Here is a 17,125-nt window from a genome sequence, read left to right as displayed (position 1 = left end):
AGAAGAATTCAAAGGTTGAAAGATGAAAAAATAGAATCATCTAGTATAAGAGACAGTCTGCTCCTTACACCAACATGTTGACCAAGAAGGAAGGTACTGAAATACCAGACTCTCTGCAGAGTCCAAAAGAAGAGTTTTTTCTCAAGGTTGACTGTAACAATGAGGGGAGTTTCCTAGGAGATTTCCCTTTATTGTGAGAACATACCATATACCACAGTGTGTATATCAAACCAGGAGTGCAAATTCCATCTTCCACACTGATGCTGCTTTGAGCAAGGGTAGTTCTAACAGAAGTTGCAGAGTGGAAAAGTCCTGCTGAAGAGGTTTCTGGTAGGTGAAGGTCTCCATGATCTTCATTTTTTCTCATCCCTCAACTAGCAGCTCCCAATAAGAGAAAGGTCTTGGCCATTAAACAAGGAGAACCTATGAACTGCCCATCACTGGAGACAGTTTTTCAACCATCAAAGGTTGACAGTCACACTGTGGTATAAAGAATGAGTTCTTTGTCCTTTAGGAGAGTTGGTTAGCAGGTAGGCAAGACAGTAAAATCTAGTGTCGAGGAAAATGACATTCAGCATTTGTAGTAATCCCAACTCAGTACACCCACCATTAACCATCCAAGCATTTTTTTAGTACCTACATAGATTGTCAATTCTCATTTCTGAGAATTCATTACATAAAAGAATTATATACCACTGTGGGGTATGGTAAAACATGAATAATAAACAAATAAATGGCTGTTTAGATATCTATTATATATCAGTCATGGTGCTAGGCACTTTCACGTTATTTTATTTGATTCTCACCAAAAAACCCTCTAATTTTTTGTTTGCTTTTAATAAATGAGGACACATATTCAGAAATACATGACTAACAGATAGTAAATTGGTATTCAAATTCAGGTTTTCTGATCCTAAACTTAGTGCTTCTTCTATTAGAAGACAATTTGAGATTGACATGTACACACTGCTATATTTAAAATGGATAACCAACAAGGACCTACTGTACAGCACAGGGAACTCTGCTCAATATTATGTAACAACCTAAATGGGAAAAGAATTTGAAAAAGAATAGATACATGTATATGTATAACTGAGTCACTTTGCTGTACACCTGAAACTAGCACAACATTGTTAATCAACTATACTCCAATATAAAATAAAAGGTTCAAAAAAAAAAAGAAGGCAATTCCAACTTTAATGAATGTACTATCTGGTTTAAGAATCAGACTTGTGCATAGAGTATAATGTCAGGTGAAATAAGATATTTAATAGTAAGAAAAGTATAAACAAAATCAGCATATCAGCACTTATTAACTTCACTAATATTCAAGTTCCAGAACTATATTAAATAAGTAGAATCCAGACGAAAAAAATCAGTAGGTTTTCTTCTCTAAAAACAAAGGATTCAAAAAATCAAGGATTCTTTGAACACGTCTTCAGTCTCTGGGTGAACCACCTAAATCTTCTACTTTAAAGGACTTTAGGAGTCAGGATAAGTTATTCTAAAATGGATGTTTATTGCTTTGCAATTTTTAAATTGTTGACAATTCTTACTGGCATCTATTAATAATATCATCCATTACGATACTCATATATTAACATAATAAATCACATTTCTTTGACTAAAGACTGTTTTCTAGCCCAGAACTTCTGCTGTCAGTGTCCTTGTCCTCACGGTGAGCCACAGCCACGCCCCACCTCTGCAGGAGACCCTCCAACACCAGCAGGTATGCAGTCCTGACAACAAAGCATCACGAAGGCTTCAAAAACTGGCCACGTCCTGCGTCTTGGAACTGGAACTCTAAGGATCTGGGGCCCCATCGTGATTTGGCTGGTGAGTTGGGAACAGCCATCCGAAAGAGGAACATACGCTACGGACTCTATCACCCACTCTTAGAATGGTTCCATCCTCTCTACCTATGTGATAAGAAAAATGGCTTCAAAACACAGCATTTTGTCCGTGCGAAGACAATGCCAGAGCTATATGACCTTGTCAGCAGGGCCTTGAAGAAGGGCAACATGGTCTGCCGGACCCTGAAGAGGATCTGGCATCCAGCAGATTTGTATTCGAATCCTGGCTCTTGTTACTCACAAGCCTTAAACAGGTACAAACCTGACTTGATTTGGTCTGATGGAGAGTGGGAATGTCCTGATACTTATTGGAACTCTACAAATTTTCTTGCTTGCTCTACAATGATAGGCCAGTTAAGGATGTGGTCATAGTAAATGGCCTATGAGGTCATTTACTGTTGCCATGGATGATACTACAACTGTCAAGACAAATTCAAGTCAGAGACCTTGCCAGATCACAAGTGGGAGATGTGCACCTCAACAGACAAGCTGTCCTGGGGCTATCGTCACAACATGGCAATGGGTGACATCACAAGTGAATCTCAAAACATTTCGGAACTGATTCAGACAGTAAGTTTGGGAGGCAACTATCTTCTCAACATTGGACCAACTAAAGATGGACTGATTGCTCGCATCTTCCAAGAAAGGCTTCTTGCTGTTGGGGAGTGGCTGAGCATCAACGGGGAGGCTATCTATGCCTCCGAACCATGGAGGGTACAATCTGAAAAAAACACGACCTCTGTGTGGTATACCTCAAAAGGATCAGCTGTTTATGCCATTTTCCTGCACTGGCCAGAAGATGGAATCTTAAGCCTTAAATCCCCCATAACTACTTCGACTACAGAGTGAACAAAGCTGGGAATCGAAAACGATATGAAGTGGTCCACAAATCCAGGTAAAGGTCTCCTCATGTACCTGTCCCAGTTACCCCCCTCTGCTCTTCCGAATGAGTTTGCTTGGACTGTAAAGCTGACAGGAATGGAGTGACCACTGGAGTTCAACAAGAAAGGGACACTGCCTGCACTCTGATTTTCCCTTTATAGTACCATCACTGTAATAAACTACTCTTGTCTACTCAGACATCTCTTTTCCAACACATTTTAATAAAAGGAATGGATTATGTTACGCTGATGTCTCACAGGATCAAAGATCTGAGATCCATTGCTAGCATCTCTCTCTCTGATCAGCAGAAGGGATTGAACAGTTAAGCTCATCCTAACCTTGGGAATTATCTACGATGGAAGCTTCACTCCATTCTGTGTTTCATAACCTGCTTGTTTATTCAAATGACTTCAGATCAAGAATAAGCCAAGTCATCCTGTTGCCTATAGGAGGAGCTGAAAAGGATTTGGCAAAATCCACCACATGTTATTTATTTAGCATCAAAGGTGACCAATTCCCCCCACCTACCCCCAGGAGCAGGAGATCCTGGAGGGGAAGGAAAATGCTTCCTAGGCTGCTAACAGGCAGCTTTTTAGAAGTTTCCAAAGCAAACTAAGAGCTCTGAAATTCAGTCTATTTACAGTGATACTAGGAAGAAAATGAATGTGATTCTGTCCTGCTTTCTTTAATACAATCAGATAAATAAATCTGTACATCAAATTATTTTCTACCAAAAAAAAAAAAAAGACTTTTCTAAAGCACATTGGCCTTTCCCCCTTGTTTTTGTAAATAAAGGAGATTTTATTCAGTAAATCAAGGTCAGACAAGAGGACTGGGGACAAATGACTTTGGTGTTTATTAGTTGACTAGGTAAGAGTCAAAAAGTAAGGGTCTATTCTATATCAGAGAAATAAACTCAAAGGAGTGAAAACTATAAGTTTCAGTAACTTTCAGTAATAAACTATTCACAGTACACTACACAACCAATGCACTGTGATACTACAGGAGAGGACCAGTGTTTAATGCCTGGCAACTTTGCCCACACAATTCCCTGAAATTGAAATGAAACTGGTTTTCAGGACAGTGGTTGAGAAATAACTGGGCTAAATGACTTGAAAAGTTCTTATCTTCCCTAAAATTCAGGACTTTCCCATGGAATGTCCCTCATCAGGACCTTAGGCAATGGCATCTTGTAACAGGTACTATAAAGCAATCACCTCGTTTATGTGATACTGTTCTCTCTATACAAGCTATATGAAATTAGTACCACACAATACTGTTATTATACAATGCATGAACCCAGGCCTCTCGTAATTCTGCAGTTGTATGTGTTTGATTCCAGAAGCTTGTATGGAACAAAGGTGTTGTGCAGTGGACAAGTCGATTTTTAATTGTGGCACCACAATATCCCAGTGGGTGATGTTCAATTTTTAAGTGTGTTGCAGGTAATTTGTTACTAAAGCAGTTAATTACTTGTTTTTAAACCGTTTCCTTAAAAAAAAGAGAGAACATACTCGTGCCTTAGAGATCTCATATGCTTTCAATAGAAAAATCAAGGGTCCAGCAAACAACATATTTTCCCTCACCATGGACATTTCGATCAAAGTATGTCCTTCATGTGAATTTTGTCATATAAAGTCACAGAAAAAAATACGGTGAAGTTGCTTCATTTTAGAACACTGCGGGCACTGCTAGATGTTTACACTGGCAGCCCAGCAGTCGTGACACAAACTTCTGAATAAGCATGAACAAACAGGACCCTGAAATGACACCAGGGGATTGGGAATATGACCCTGCCTCTTCTGGTAACAGTTCATTCACAAATGTGTGTGGTTTTGTAAATCCAAGTTCCTCTTCCTCCTTTTTGATTGCTGGGGTTAAGGAAGTTTCAGTTCCTATCCTTAGTATCACATGGCTCTGGTTTCAATGAAGGATGAAGTGGACTCAGGGTTCAAAAGCTGGGAGCTCAGTGTTGTTGAAATGCTACGAATCAGGAGTTGGCAAACCACAGCGACCTGCTGCTGTAAGCTAGGAAAACCTTCTACCCTTTTAAGTGGTTGAAAAGGAAATCAGAAGGGCAATCCTATTTGGTGACACATTAAAATTTTATGGTATTCACATGTCGTTGTCCATAAATAAGGTTTATTAGAAGACAATCAGGCTGATTCAGGACCGTTTATGGCTGCTTTGGTGCCACAACAGCAGAACTGTGTCACTGCAACACCAACCATATGGCTTGTGAAGCCGAAAATAGTTACACCCTGGCCCTTTATAGGAAACGTGTGCTGCTTCCTACCATAAATGTTCAACTAAAAAAGCGGGGCTTTCCTGGTGGCACAGTGGTTGAGAGTCCGCCTGCTGATGCAGGGGACTGTGCCCCGGTCTGGGAAGATCCCGCATGCCGCGGAGTGGCTGGGCCCGTGAGCCATGGCCGCTGAGCCCGCGCGTCCAGAGCCTGTGCTCCGCAACGGAAGAGGCCACAGCAGTGAGAGGCCTGCGTACCGCAAAAAAAAAAAAATAATCCTTAAACCTAGACTTTCACCAGGTACCCTGAGGGTGGGAAGTGAGAGGGTGGAGGGTTATTAACCCCTGTCCTCCTTCCCACAATAGCTCCTTTCGCATTCCCAGTGGTATAAAACGTGAAAGCACTTTAAAAATTATGCTATGCAAATGTAAGCATTTATCTAAATTAGTCCTCTTATCATCAGCCCAACTGAAACTACCTCAAACTGAGCAGTGATTGCAAAAGAACCTGAAAACCAGCGATGCCTTTACTGCGGCATTTTCTTCAGAGTTGAGGGCTCAGACTTTATTACCTCAGATGGTCTGAGTGCATGTGACTGATGTAAATTAGGTCCGCTTGGTACAGCCTCTCCAGCCAGTCAGATGGAGGCTCATGCAGTAACCACCATCCTCGGGCAAAAGCAGGACCGATTAACCAAGGGTCAAACACCATCCTCTTGTCTCCCAGCTTGAGGTCCATGCAGGCATGAGTCAGGTATGTTACCTGTCGGAAGACAGTGAGATTCAGATTATTGTATCATCACCAGCCAGCAAAAATGAACTCGGCTGCTTAGCTGGCAAGTCACATTGGAGAACTTGGCTCCTAAGTCTGTTCAGTGAAACAGGATGCAAGTGAGACCCAGCAGGAGTGTTTATATAGAATACAACTCTCAGCACAGGTCACTAGTTTAGTAGAATAGAAGTGTTCGTGGTGGGTTTTAGGTGTCAAACCAGTTGATTTACCCAGCCCTACTCTCTTTAAATTAGCTCCTAAATATTTATTTACAGTCTGCACTGCAGAATAGCGTTTGTGGCCAGTCCTTCAAAGCACAATTTACAAGGAAGGGCAATTAGAGATGTTATGGCAGACACTTGGGGATTTAAATGCTGGAGTGGCTGGGAATAGGTACACGAATGAATGATTCCTGGTGGGTTTAAGGCAGGAGATAGATGGGCCCCAGGCTGAGCAGCTGGAGTTTGTCGCCTGTGGACAGATACTCCAAGACAAAGATAATAGCTGGAGCAGAGAGGAGCTGAGTCTTGCCCAGATAAGAGATAAAGAGACCACATATACCTCATTCTCGAGGTCAAGGAGACCTTCCTGACTACACCTGTGCAGAAAGGCTCCTCGGGGGGCCAGAAAGGGAGGGGGCGCCACCCCACAGTAGGGGATGTCAACCTTCCCATAGGCCTCTGGACTAGAATCCATCTTGGCTAAGAGATGCACACACACACAGGGGAGGACCCTGAGTTATAACCAAATACAGACTCAGAGCCAGGCAAAGCAAGATGATTGACCAGAGGAAACCCAGAAGAAATGCCCGATATAAGTGATTTAAACTACCACGAAGGGACAACTATCTCTCTCTGAGCCCACCCATGTGTGTTTATTCACACGTACATTCTTCCTCCTAATAAAAACTTTACTTGTTTCACTACTTTTCATCTCTTGTTGAAATTTATTTCTACAGAGCAGACAAGCCAAGGCCTTGTCACTGGCCCTCATGGTCTAGTGGTCAGCACTCGGTGCTCTCACTGCCGTGGCCTGGCTTCAACCTCTGGTCAGGGAACTGAGATTCTGCTTCAAGACGCTGCAGGCTGAGGCCACCCAAGATCGGGTTGGCATTGCCATGCAGCCTGGCTAAACAGGCTTGTAAGGCTTTCTCTTCTAAATTACCTGCTGACTCACTCAGGATGTCAGGATCCTCTGAGAATGGCTATAAACAGTGACTTAGAGACTGGCATAGACTAGAGGATTCTAAATCAATCCCTCACCTCCTTCCCCTGATCTGGCATATCCACAGGAAAAAGGAAAACACCAGGAGCAGAGATAAGGTAATAGAAACTCCAGTGTGAAAAGCCAATAAAGAGGGTAAGGAGAGATCAAGGAATCAGGGCTTCCCTGGTGGCGCAGTGGTTAAGAACCCTCCTGCTGCTGCAGGGGACATGGGTTGGAGCCTTGGTCCGGGAAGATCCCACATGCCGCAAAGCAACTAAGCCCGTGCACCACAACTACTGAGCCTGCGCTCTAGAGCCATCGAGCCACAACTACTGAGCCCACGCGCCCAGAGCCCGTGCTCCGCAACAAGAGCAGCCACTGCAATGAGAAGCCCACGCACCACAGTGAAGAGTAGCCCTCGCTCTCTGCAACTAGAGAAAAACCCACGCGCAGCAACGAAGACCCAACGCAGCCAAAAATAAATAAATAAATCTATAAAAAAATAAAAAGAAATCAAATTCAGGTGATTATGCCTATTCTAATAGGTTCCCATTTGTTTCCTCAAAAAAGTAACAGCCCATTTTCTCAAATGAAAAGATTCTCAAATACTCCAGAAAATTTAATTTTTGATTGTTTACCTCTCTCAAACTATCAAAGTGTTTTCTCTGGAGCAAACTCTCTTCTAAAGGTAGGAGAATGCACAGGAAGGTTTGTAAAGTTCTCAGGGCAACATGCAGAAATATACAACTGGCCGTTTTACCTGATAGTGATTTGGTATCAAGGGCAATTTCTGAACTTCCGCCAGTAGTTTTGCAAGACTCTCCTCTGGGACCTCCGCTAAAAGATTTTTTGTTTTGTTTTTTTCTGGATGTAATTTCCTTGTAATCCCTGGCAAGTTCTGGGGGTTCCTAGAAAATGTGCTCAAGAGTTCAGAATAACTATATTATATGTCCTAACCAGCCACCTCCAAGGGTATTCAAGGTAATACAGGATGTAAATATATATATATATAAGAGGAAATCTTAGTTCTATTTTTGTTTTTAAGATTATTACAATTTAATGTTTCCTTACCTGCACTTCCCCAAAAGCCAAATCTTCAGGAGATCTGGGCTCTGAATCCCAGGGGTTAGGAGGATTCAGTTCTAGAAACAAAAGTCCATTTTCTTCATTCTTTTCCACAACTAGAACCAAATGGGAACAAATGTGGATTAACAACAATAACAGAAGTGACTTTTAAAAAGCATCACTGAAATGGAAATGCATGGCTCAGGTACACAGAGTACAAAAATCAAAGGAAAATAAAAACAAAAGGCAATGCTCATTTGGGTCAAGCAACGTCTACTGAGATGAGGGCTGAAGACCATCACCCATTCATTTCTTTTTTTTTTTTAATTTAAAATTTATTGTAATAGGGTCTGCACAAAAGGAGGGGGTGAAGGGTGGGGAACATGCAGGGGATACAGGAAGACGATGACATGGCCAGGGCCACAGCTTCTGTCGCGGGGGAAGGGATGAAAAGGAAAGGCCAGGGCTGGAGCTGGGGTGGAAGAGGGAAGGGCAAGACACTGTGGCTGCATTCCCCCCACCCCCAGAGAGCACCTCTGGTCCCTGGACCCCCCCATTGACCCTGGCCCCCTAAGATTCATCTCTTGCCCTACCTCTGACCCTAGTGGCTCCTTCTTCTGCTCCCCTTCACTTGTTTCCCCCTGACAGATTCTCAAGCAGGATGATGTTTAGGGCCTGACCCCAAACAACCTCACCTTATGAAGGTACAAACTGTGTCTTCCCTGCTTCGGCCCCTCCTCAAATCTCACCTGTCTCCCTCTCTGGGGCAGAATCTTTAATTTCCTTCCTTCCTCTCCTCCCTCCTCCTGGAAAAAACAAAAAGCACCAACTCCCCAGGGAGGGGCAGCAGACAGTAGGGGGACACTGGAAGGAGGAGAGCAAGGAGGACCACCGAGGGAAAGGCTCACAAATCCCTGGAAGGGCAGGGCAGGGGGTTACAGAGAGGAGAGGGGGCGAGGGCAGCGGCCGCTCCTGTCCTCTGCCACCCCTGCCCACTGTCCAGGGGGCTTCAACACGACTGAGGGGCCAGGTGTGCATATGGCGTCAGGTCTGACAGGGAGAAATTAGGGGCAGGAGAAACAAGTCGTTAAAACCTAGCAAATTCCCCTAAGAAAACACTTCTTCCTCCTTTCCTTCTGGAGGCTCCTTGGTTGGCAGGGCAAGTAGTGAGGAGTTGGTGGGGAGACAGGGGAAGAGGAGATGGTACCGAGGGACTTTCCTCCATTCTCCCCTCTCCCCCACACCAACTTGGAGCTCACCAGGGCTGCGAGGGAAGTGGCTGAGAGCTCACACGCACGCCATCGGCCCCCGAGGAGCCACAGCTCTGGGAGGGGCTGCCGCCACCATTGGACAGGCCTCACTTGTACCAGGTGGGTGCGGGGGTCCCCCTCAGCTGGTGGGCTGTGGCCGGGGAGGCGTCTCCGGGACAGGGGCGTCACCCCCCCCCCCCATGTTCGCATGTGGCCGGCCAGCTGGGCAGCGTCTCGCAGTACACGCTGCACAGCTTGCACCGGATGAGGTCAGCCCGTATGCTGCGGTGGTGAAGCCTTTGTTGCGGAGCTCACGGACGTGGTGAGGGCCCTGGCTACGCACCTTCATGTGGTCCGAAATATAAGCCGAGCTCAACGTCTTGCCACACACATGACCCGGCGCCTTCTCTTCGTGTCGTACTGTGCGGACCCGCAGTCAATCCTTGATCTTCGTAGCAAAAGCTGCCTCGCAGTTCTCACATCTTAAGGGCCGGTCTGTTGAGTGCACTTGTCTGACATGACTGTTGAGGTGATCCCGCCGGGGGGAAGCTCTTGCCACAGTGGGAGCAGCTGTAGGGCGTGTGCACTGCGCCGTCGTGTGAGCACACGTGGTAGCTCCTGCGGTCCTTCTGTCGGTTCCGGTGGTAGACGTCGCGGAAGGCCTCGCCGCACATCTTGCAGGCGTGGTTCTTCTGCATGCGCTTTCCACCGCACCCACGGCACCCGCGGCCACTGCAGCCGCTCGGCCGCCAGCTCCGCTCAGCTGGGGCACCATGGTGGGCATCTTCATAGCACCCGAGGGGACCCGGCTGGCTTTGGCTCCCGTGTGGATGGCGTCGTGCCTCCGGAGGCTGTAGCCGTTCTTGAACTCCTTGGCGCACAGGGCGCAGAGGTAGGGCCCCTTGCTCTACGCTGCTTCTCCAAGGCAGATGCGACTGGGGCCACAGCGACCGTCGCGGTTGGGGCAACGACGGCGGTGGCCGCAGCTGCGGCGATGGTGGCGGCAGAGGCAGGGGGCGCGGCCTCGGCGGCGGGCGCCGACACCCGCAGGGGCGGCGGAGGGGGCGCCGGGGGCTGCTTCAGAACTGCTGGGTCCACAGTGGAGGCGGCGGCCGGGGCCGGGGGCGCAGCAGCAACGGCGGCGGCCGCGGCGGACTCCTGGGCGGCGGCGAGAACTCGGAGTAAGTCCACCTGGAGGCGCTCGGCCGCCGGGGCCTGGAGCGTGGGTGGGGGCGCCGGCGCGGCCTGGAATGGACTCTGGGCGCAGCCCAGGGAGGCAAAGAGGCCGGGCTGGAGCTCAGCCCCGACCTGCGGGGGGTTCTGGGAGTGACCCTCAGGTGGCAGGAAGGAGTTCAAGAGGCCGCCCACCCCCCACTCCCCCGGCAGTCCAGGCCCAGTCCAGGCCGCAGCACCGTACAAGGGAACACGGGGAGCATGGCCTCCGCCACGGCGGGGCTCAGCTGGGGCCGGGGGCGCGGGCTGCGCCGAAGGCATGGCCGGCGGGCCGCCCCGCCGCCCTCGCAAGCCGGCGGGCTGGAGGGAGGGAGGGAAGGAGTGCGTGGAGCGCAGCATCGATGGCGGTGGCGACGCCCCCTGGATGGGGGCGGGAGGCCCAGCGGGGCCGGGGGCGCGGGCTGCGGCGGTTGGAGCCTGGCTGGGCGGGTGGGGGGAGCGAGGGAACAGCCTCCGCCCCAGCTGCGCAGCTCACCCGGCGGCGCCTCGGGGAGGGCGCCCCATTCATTTCTTTCTTCATATTACACTTAAGGAACTCATGAGATCTCAGGTGTATCAGGGACACAGCCACACACCAACAGCTTCATTACCATCAAATGAATAATTGCTAGAGATGAGTTCAAGGTGCTATGGGAGTATCTAGGAAGGAGTACCTAGTTTGGTTCTAAGAGTCAAAGCAGATTTCAAATAGGAGGTAATGCTCCAGCTAGACTTGAAAGATGAGGCCTCTGGGCCCAACTAAAGAAATATGATGATGTGAAGCAAACAGGATGAGACAACAGCATGTGGAAAGGCATAGAGGCATGAGAGAGCTTGATATGCACAAAGTGACTACTCATTTATGACCGAGGAAAATGGTGTTTGAGCCAGGCCAGGATAGACAGGTAGGTCAGAGAAAGTCATGAAGGACCCTAGATTCCCTGCTAAGGAGGAGTTTGGATTTTATCTTGTGGCAATGAGGGGTCAATGAAGAATTTTAAGCAATTGTAGCAGATGTGCTGGTGGCTTGCACAAAATCTATTTTCTCCTTCTTTACTATTAGCATCTAATTTTTTTTTTAAGGAGTGGTGATACACCTATCTAAAGATCATGATTTCCCAGGCCCCCTTGCAATTATGAGTGGCCATAGCTCTACGTACAGTTTATATAGTTCTGCCCAGTGAGATGTGAGCAGAAGTGTACTAGTGGGACTTCCAGGAACACGTTTATTTTCCTGACAAAGAGGAACAAACTCAACGGATCTGGACTGTTCACCCTTCATCTTCCCCCCGCCCCTTGTGTGAAACTTGGTTGCCATGCTTGGAGGAGCAGAAGCCATCCTGAGACCCTGAGGGAAAAAGTCAGATACTAAGGATGACAGAATGGGAAGACAGAAGGAGCCTGGCTCCTTGATTAACCAACAGCCGTAATGCCCAAGACTGCCTGCTTTCCAACTTCTTGTGATATAAGAAAACCTCAGATATGATTGGGCCACTGTTATTTGCGTTTTCTATTACAATGGCTGAAAGCAATACCTAAATGCTATAGGAAGGGAGTATTAAAATCAGAACTTAATTTTAGGAAGACCACTGTGAGACACATGGAGAGGATCAATTGGAGGGAGGCAGGACCATATTTGAGAGCCCTCCCCATTGTTTTGGGAGGCCATCAGCAAACCACTGATGGACATGCACTCAGGAGAAAGATGGCCTGTTTGGAGCCCTCACTCTCCCACTTAATAGCTGGATGACCTTGGACACCTTACTTGACTTCTCCATTCTTCAGTGTTTTTATCTATAACCCCAGCCACCTCCAAGGACAGTCATCCTAATAAGTGCCAGCAATTTTACTAACTGCTCAATGGAAGCAAATGAGGTCCTAGACCAAAGCAGTCCCTGTGGAAATGGCATCATTGCCCTGCCCTCAAAGCCAAGCATTTTCCTACTTTCTTCAAAGCATATAAAAAAAATATTTTGCCTACACTTTCCAAATGAATAATTATACTCACTTTAAGACAACTGCTAATGGAAGAAACTGAGGTAAAAATTACCCCTAAAATGAAAAATGGTGCATTTTTTTAATATTCCCTAATAGTTGAAAACGAAAACTTATATATGCTGTCAAATTTCAATTTTCAAGGTCAACTTGAGGGACTGTAATAAAGAAGAGTTGAAAACTTAAAGAATTACCTCCCCTAAAGTCTGTTTTGCTCTCTCACTGCCCTAGCTTCACCCTCGTGGCTACATATTCTCCCTCTCTGCCCCTGACACACTGATGACACATTTAGACGATCTCCTTGGAAAGCTCTCCTCAGTATTACAGCACTGCCCACTACCTGGCTTCATTTGGGACTCAGCTGTCATATTATCAGACAGGGCTTTCTGACCACACCATCTCAAAGAGCACTCTCCAGCCCTCTACCCTCATTTTTTTCTTCCTAGCCCTATTGCCACTGGACATATTGTATATTGTTTGTTTATGGTCTGTCTCCCCTATAAGACTATGGGCTCTGTGAGAGCTAGCATTGTGGTTTGTTTGATGCTCTGTCAGTAGTGTGCCAAGAACGTTGCCTGACTCACAATTGGCATTTGTTAAATATCTGTTGAGTTAATTGATTAATTAATGGTCATCATTCCATGTCTCCCAAGACTCTCTTGGGGTGCACAGCCCCCTCTCCCAACCCAGGCACTGCTCCTGCCCAGACTGGGCACCTCAAGTTGGGAAATTTAGATATAAGATTATCTCAACAAAAGCCCCAAATAAAGTATATTACTTTTTCATTTTTAAAAGAGCACTTTAAAAGCTAGAAACATGATCGCACCAGATAGCTTCAGCTGGTCCCTACAAACCCCTTCTTCTCTACCTGTCTGCACCCTTGTCCACCTACTGTCTCCTTCAGGAGGTTGACTTCGCTGGACCACATCAAAGGGCTCCCACACTCTCCTCCTTTTAGGTGAGTTTGGCTATTGGGAAGCTCCAGGATGAGATGGTAAGAGAACTCAGTGAGGTTGGGCCACTTTTACCTCTGGCTCTTCCCCTGTAAGGTCACCTTGAACTGGTTATGCTCTGGGCATGGACAGAGGTCACTGCTTATCTCATAGAAGCCAATTCTTTATGACTCTCTCTTCTTCCAGATTCTGGAAACTGCTCCTCCCTCATCCCTTTGGGCCTAAAGACAGATAATTTGGCTGTTATCAACTCCAGGTTACTCCACCTTCCCTGTGATTCTCCCACATCCACACCTTATAAAATATCCTTTGATGAAAACACGCTCTACAAATTATCCCAATTTGAGGGGGCCATCTTTTTTCCTTTTGTGAATATAACTAATACAATAAATAAGAATCGCTATCCTGAAACCCCAAATTCAGAAGAGTGATTACCTCTGGGGGATGAGGGGATATGTAACATGATCAAGGAAAGGTATTTAAAGATCTTCTGCTGTTAATGTTTTATGTCTTAAGCTGAGCACTGGGCACATGGCTGTTCACTCTGTTATTTTTATACCTTTTAAATATTGCTTAAGAATTTAATAGAAGCATATTAATTAATATTTTTCCTAGTAATAGTTATCAACTTATTTAATAGTAAAACACAATTGGCTTTCTTAATAAAATCAGGAACACACAAAGGATGCTTAATAGCACTATTCTTATTAAACTGTGTCCTTGAAAATGCAAGTGATATAATAAAGATACATCTGGGCTTCCCTGGTGGCGCAGTGGTTGAGAGTTCGCCTGCCGATGCAGGGGACACGGGTTCGTGCCCCGGTCCAGGAAGATCCCACATGCCGCGGAGCGGCTAGGACCGTGAGCCATGGCCACTGAGCCTGCGCGTCCGGAGCCTGTGTTCCACAACGGGAGAGGCCACAACAGTGAGAGGCCTGCGTACCACAAAAAAAAAAAACCAACAAAATAAAGATACATCTTATTATTTCCAGGCTATATGATTGCCAGAAAACATTGTTGTGAAATAGAAAGAATGCTGGATTTGGAAACATCTGGGTTGGGATTATGACTGGGCTTCCTATTATCAGCATCCTGGGATGCAGTTTCCTGATCTGTAAAATAGGCTTATGATACATACTTTGCAGAGTTATAGAACAAATCCTGTAGGGTCTAGCACTATGCCTGGCACAGAGAAGGGATTTAAAAAATAATAGAATTATTATGGCAATTATTTTACCTTCAAAGAATGAAGAGTTAAAAAGAAAGTTCAGTATTGGACAAACAAAATTATATACTAGCAAATACCATTTCAAAAATACAAGGTATTATGGAAGCCTCTCAGAAAACTGCATTGATATCCACTCTTAAGGATTTTCCTTCTTTAGAATTGTTCTCTCTCAAGAAAAGCAGAAAAAAATAAGAGTCTGTAACTCTTAACTATTATTTCAAAGCAAACACCATAAAAGTTTTTATGCCCCTCGCACAAAGATAATGCATTTATGCATGGAAGTAAAGCATAACTTCTGCCAACTCCCTGCCTCTATAAAGCAGGTGAATGTGTCATCCTTCTCTTGACTGCACAAACTGATGCAATCTAGGTTATTTGGGTTATAACTGAATATTTATCCAGAAGAACAAACAAATGGAATTCATTAAAATCTTTTTACAAGGAAGAATGATGAAGAAGAATTAGAGCAAAAACATTTTAGAAAACTGTAATAATTAAATCATTGATTATTGGCATAAGGACAGTCAAGGAGAGGATCCTAATTAAATAACAGTTTAATATTCTAAGAGACGGATCATAGATTCGTGGAAAAGGAAGGGCTAGCTAAGAACGGTGCTGTGCAACAGGTTAGCTAAGTATTCCAGTTGATTAAAGACACAAAGAAAAGCAACCAAGTGGTTAAAAAGTATGAAAAAATAGTATATCAAAGGGAGGACTTCTAAGTTTAATAGCAATGGAAACAAGTCCGATGGAAAATCTGAAGAGATACAAATGTAAAATGAAAAAGTTCTACCACCAAAGAAAATTGGCAAACGTGTTTGGAAAATATTAGCAACATATTTGAGAAACAAGTGTAATTTAAAACAACAATGCTCTTTTTGACTCAAACAAGGAAAGTCTGAAAAATTAAGAATGCCCTGAGCTGGTAAGGCATGAAGAGAAAAGGCAGGCTTATTAACTAGTTAGAGGGAATAAAAACTGGTTCATTCTAAAAAATGGACTGTAATGTAATATATATTAAAGAATGGATGAATGAATAATGGACTCATTCATTCATTTAGTACCTCAAGTAAAGACGACTGTGCTAATCATATTTTTCAGTTCATGACACATGATATTCGGCCCAGGCAAAGCTACTTACTTACTTACTTACTTACTTATTCCCTTTATCTCTGTTTCCCACTCTTATTTCCCCGTCCTCCCCTACAGGCTACAATTTGAATGGTCGTGCAAAATATGTATTATATTGTATATGTGCATCTTTAGTTTGTATAAACGGTATTGGGTCTCCAGTCTGTTTCTTACTCCTTTTCACTCAATACCCTGTTTTTAAGATGCATTCATGTTACCACGTGTACATCTAGTCCACTTCCTCTAACTGCAGTTTAGTATTCCCTGGTTCACTGCATTTTACTGGTTCACTCTCCCAGTGGTGGACCCATAGACTCTGCCACAAGGTTTCTTTGGTATACAAATAGGAATGGGAGTGATGGGTCGTGGCGTATTCATAAACCTCCCCTGACTAGTCACTGTCGGGTTCCTCTCTAGCGTGGCTGTACCAGCCACATTCCCACCACAGGCATGACTATTTCTATACTCTTATATCTCTGACAACATTCCGCGGCACCTTCGTTTCTTTCTATGAGTCAAAAAGACATAGAGTAACACCTCATTGCTTTACTTTGCAGTTTTCTGATAATTAACGTGTTTGAGCATATCTTCATGTGCTTATTGACCTTTGTGGATTCTTCTGTAAAATGCTAGTTCATATCCTTTCTGCATTTTTATATTGGGTTTCCTATCTTTTTCTTGTCAATTTGCATTACTTCCTCCTATATGCTAGATAATATTCCCTTGTTGGTTGCCAATATTGCAGAATAGTCACCCAAACTGTCATACATCTTTTAACTTTGTCCATGGTGTCCTCCAATTAGCAGAAATCTTTAGTGCTGATGAAATCACATTCACCAGGGTTTTGTGTGTGTGTATGTGTGTGTGTGTGTGTTGGTGGGGGGTTATTCTTTGAGCTGTACTTCTGAAGAGTTGTTTGAAGAGTCAGGAAGTGCCGCCAATTTCTAGGTCACAAAGATATTTACATTTCTTCTGTTACTTTTACAGTCTGACCTTTTTCATTTAGGCTATTAGTCCATGTGAAGCCCATCTTTATGTTACGATGTATGAGGTGTTAAATATGGGTAAAAGCATTAATTAGTTATACCCTGTTGCCAGTAATTCACCTATCTTACAGAAAAAACTCCAAAAACAGAGAAATTCTTAAGCAGAAAGATCACAGTTTTGGTTTTGACGGCCAAAAAAAAAAAAAATCTGTGAACAGCCTAAATTCCAACAACAGAGAAATGGCTAAATAAATTATTTAAGTTAATATTTAATGTAAGCATACTTTAAAATTATGTACATATAGAATCTGACATAATATGACTAATATAATAGATTAACAAGACAAA

At 44.8% G+C, this 17,125-nt stretch overlaps 1 protein-coding gene and 2 pseudogenes across 3 annotated transcripts in view; 1 reads left to right on the top strand and 2 right to left on the bottom strand.

Moving 5' to 3' along the window:
* Window positions 1–17,125, bottom strand: part of LOC309967380 (cytidine monophosphate-N-acetylneuraminic acid hydroxylase) — a 95,335-nt gene that overhangs the window by 29,107 nt on the left and 49,103 nt on the right. Inside the window, exons 6-7 of the mRNA XM_082847994.1 lie at window positions 8,029–8,138; window positions 5,552–5,742 (exon numbers count right to left, since the gene is read on the bottom strand). Of these exons, the coding sequence (XP_082704120.1) occupies window positions 5,552–5,742; window positions 8,029–8,138 (301 nt within the window). The remainder of the gene's footprint in view (window positions 1–5,551; window positions 5,743–8,028; window positions 8,139–17,125) is intronic.
* LOC309967387 (tissue alpha-L-fucosidase-like) lies at window positions 6–4,997 on the top strand (annotated as a pseudogene). The gene has a single exon. The product of its transcript is annotated as a tissue alpha-L-fucosidase-like (transcript).
* LOC309966995 (myc-associated zinc finger protein-like) lies at window positions 9,278–10,708 on the bottom strand (annotated as a pseudogene). Its single transcript has 2 exons — window positions 9,384–10,708; window positions 9,278–9,346 (listed from the first exon to the last, which is right to left on the bottom strand). The product of its transcript is annotated as a myc-associated zinc finger protein-like (transcript).

Source organism: Leucopleurus acutus (genome assembly GCF_964270905.1).
Source record: "Leucopleurus acutus genome assembly, chromosome: 10".
NCBI classification, from domain to species: domain Eukaryota; kingdom Metazoa; phylum Chordata; class Mammalia; order Artiodactyla; family Delphinidae; genus Leucopleurus; species Leucopleurus acutus.
The sequence above is the reverse complement of the archived record's forward strand: the minus strand, read 5'-3'. Positions and strand labels throughout refer to the sequence as shown.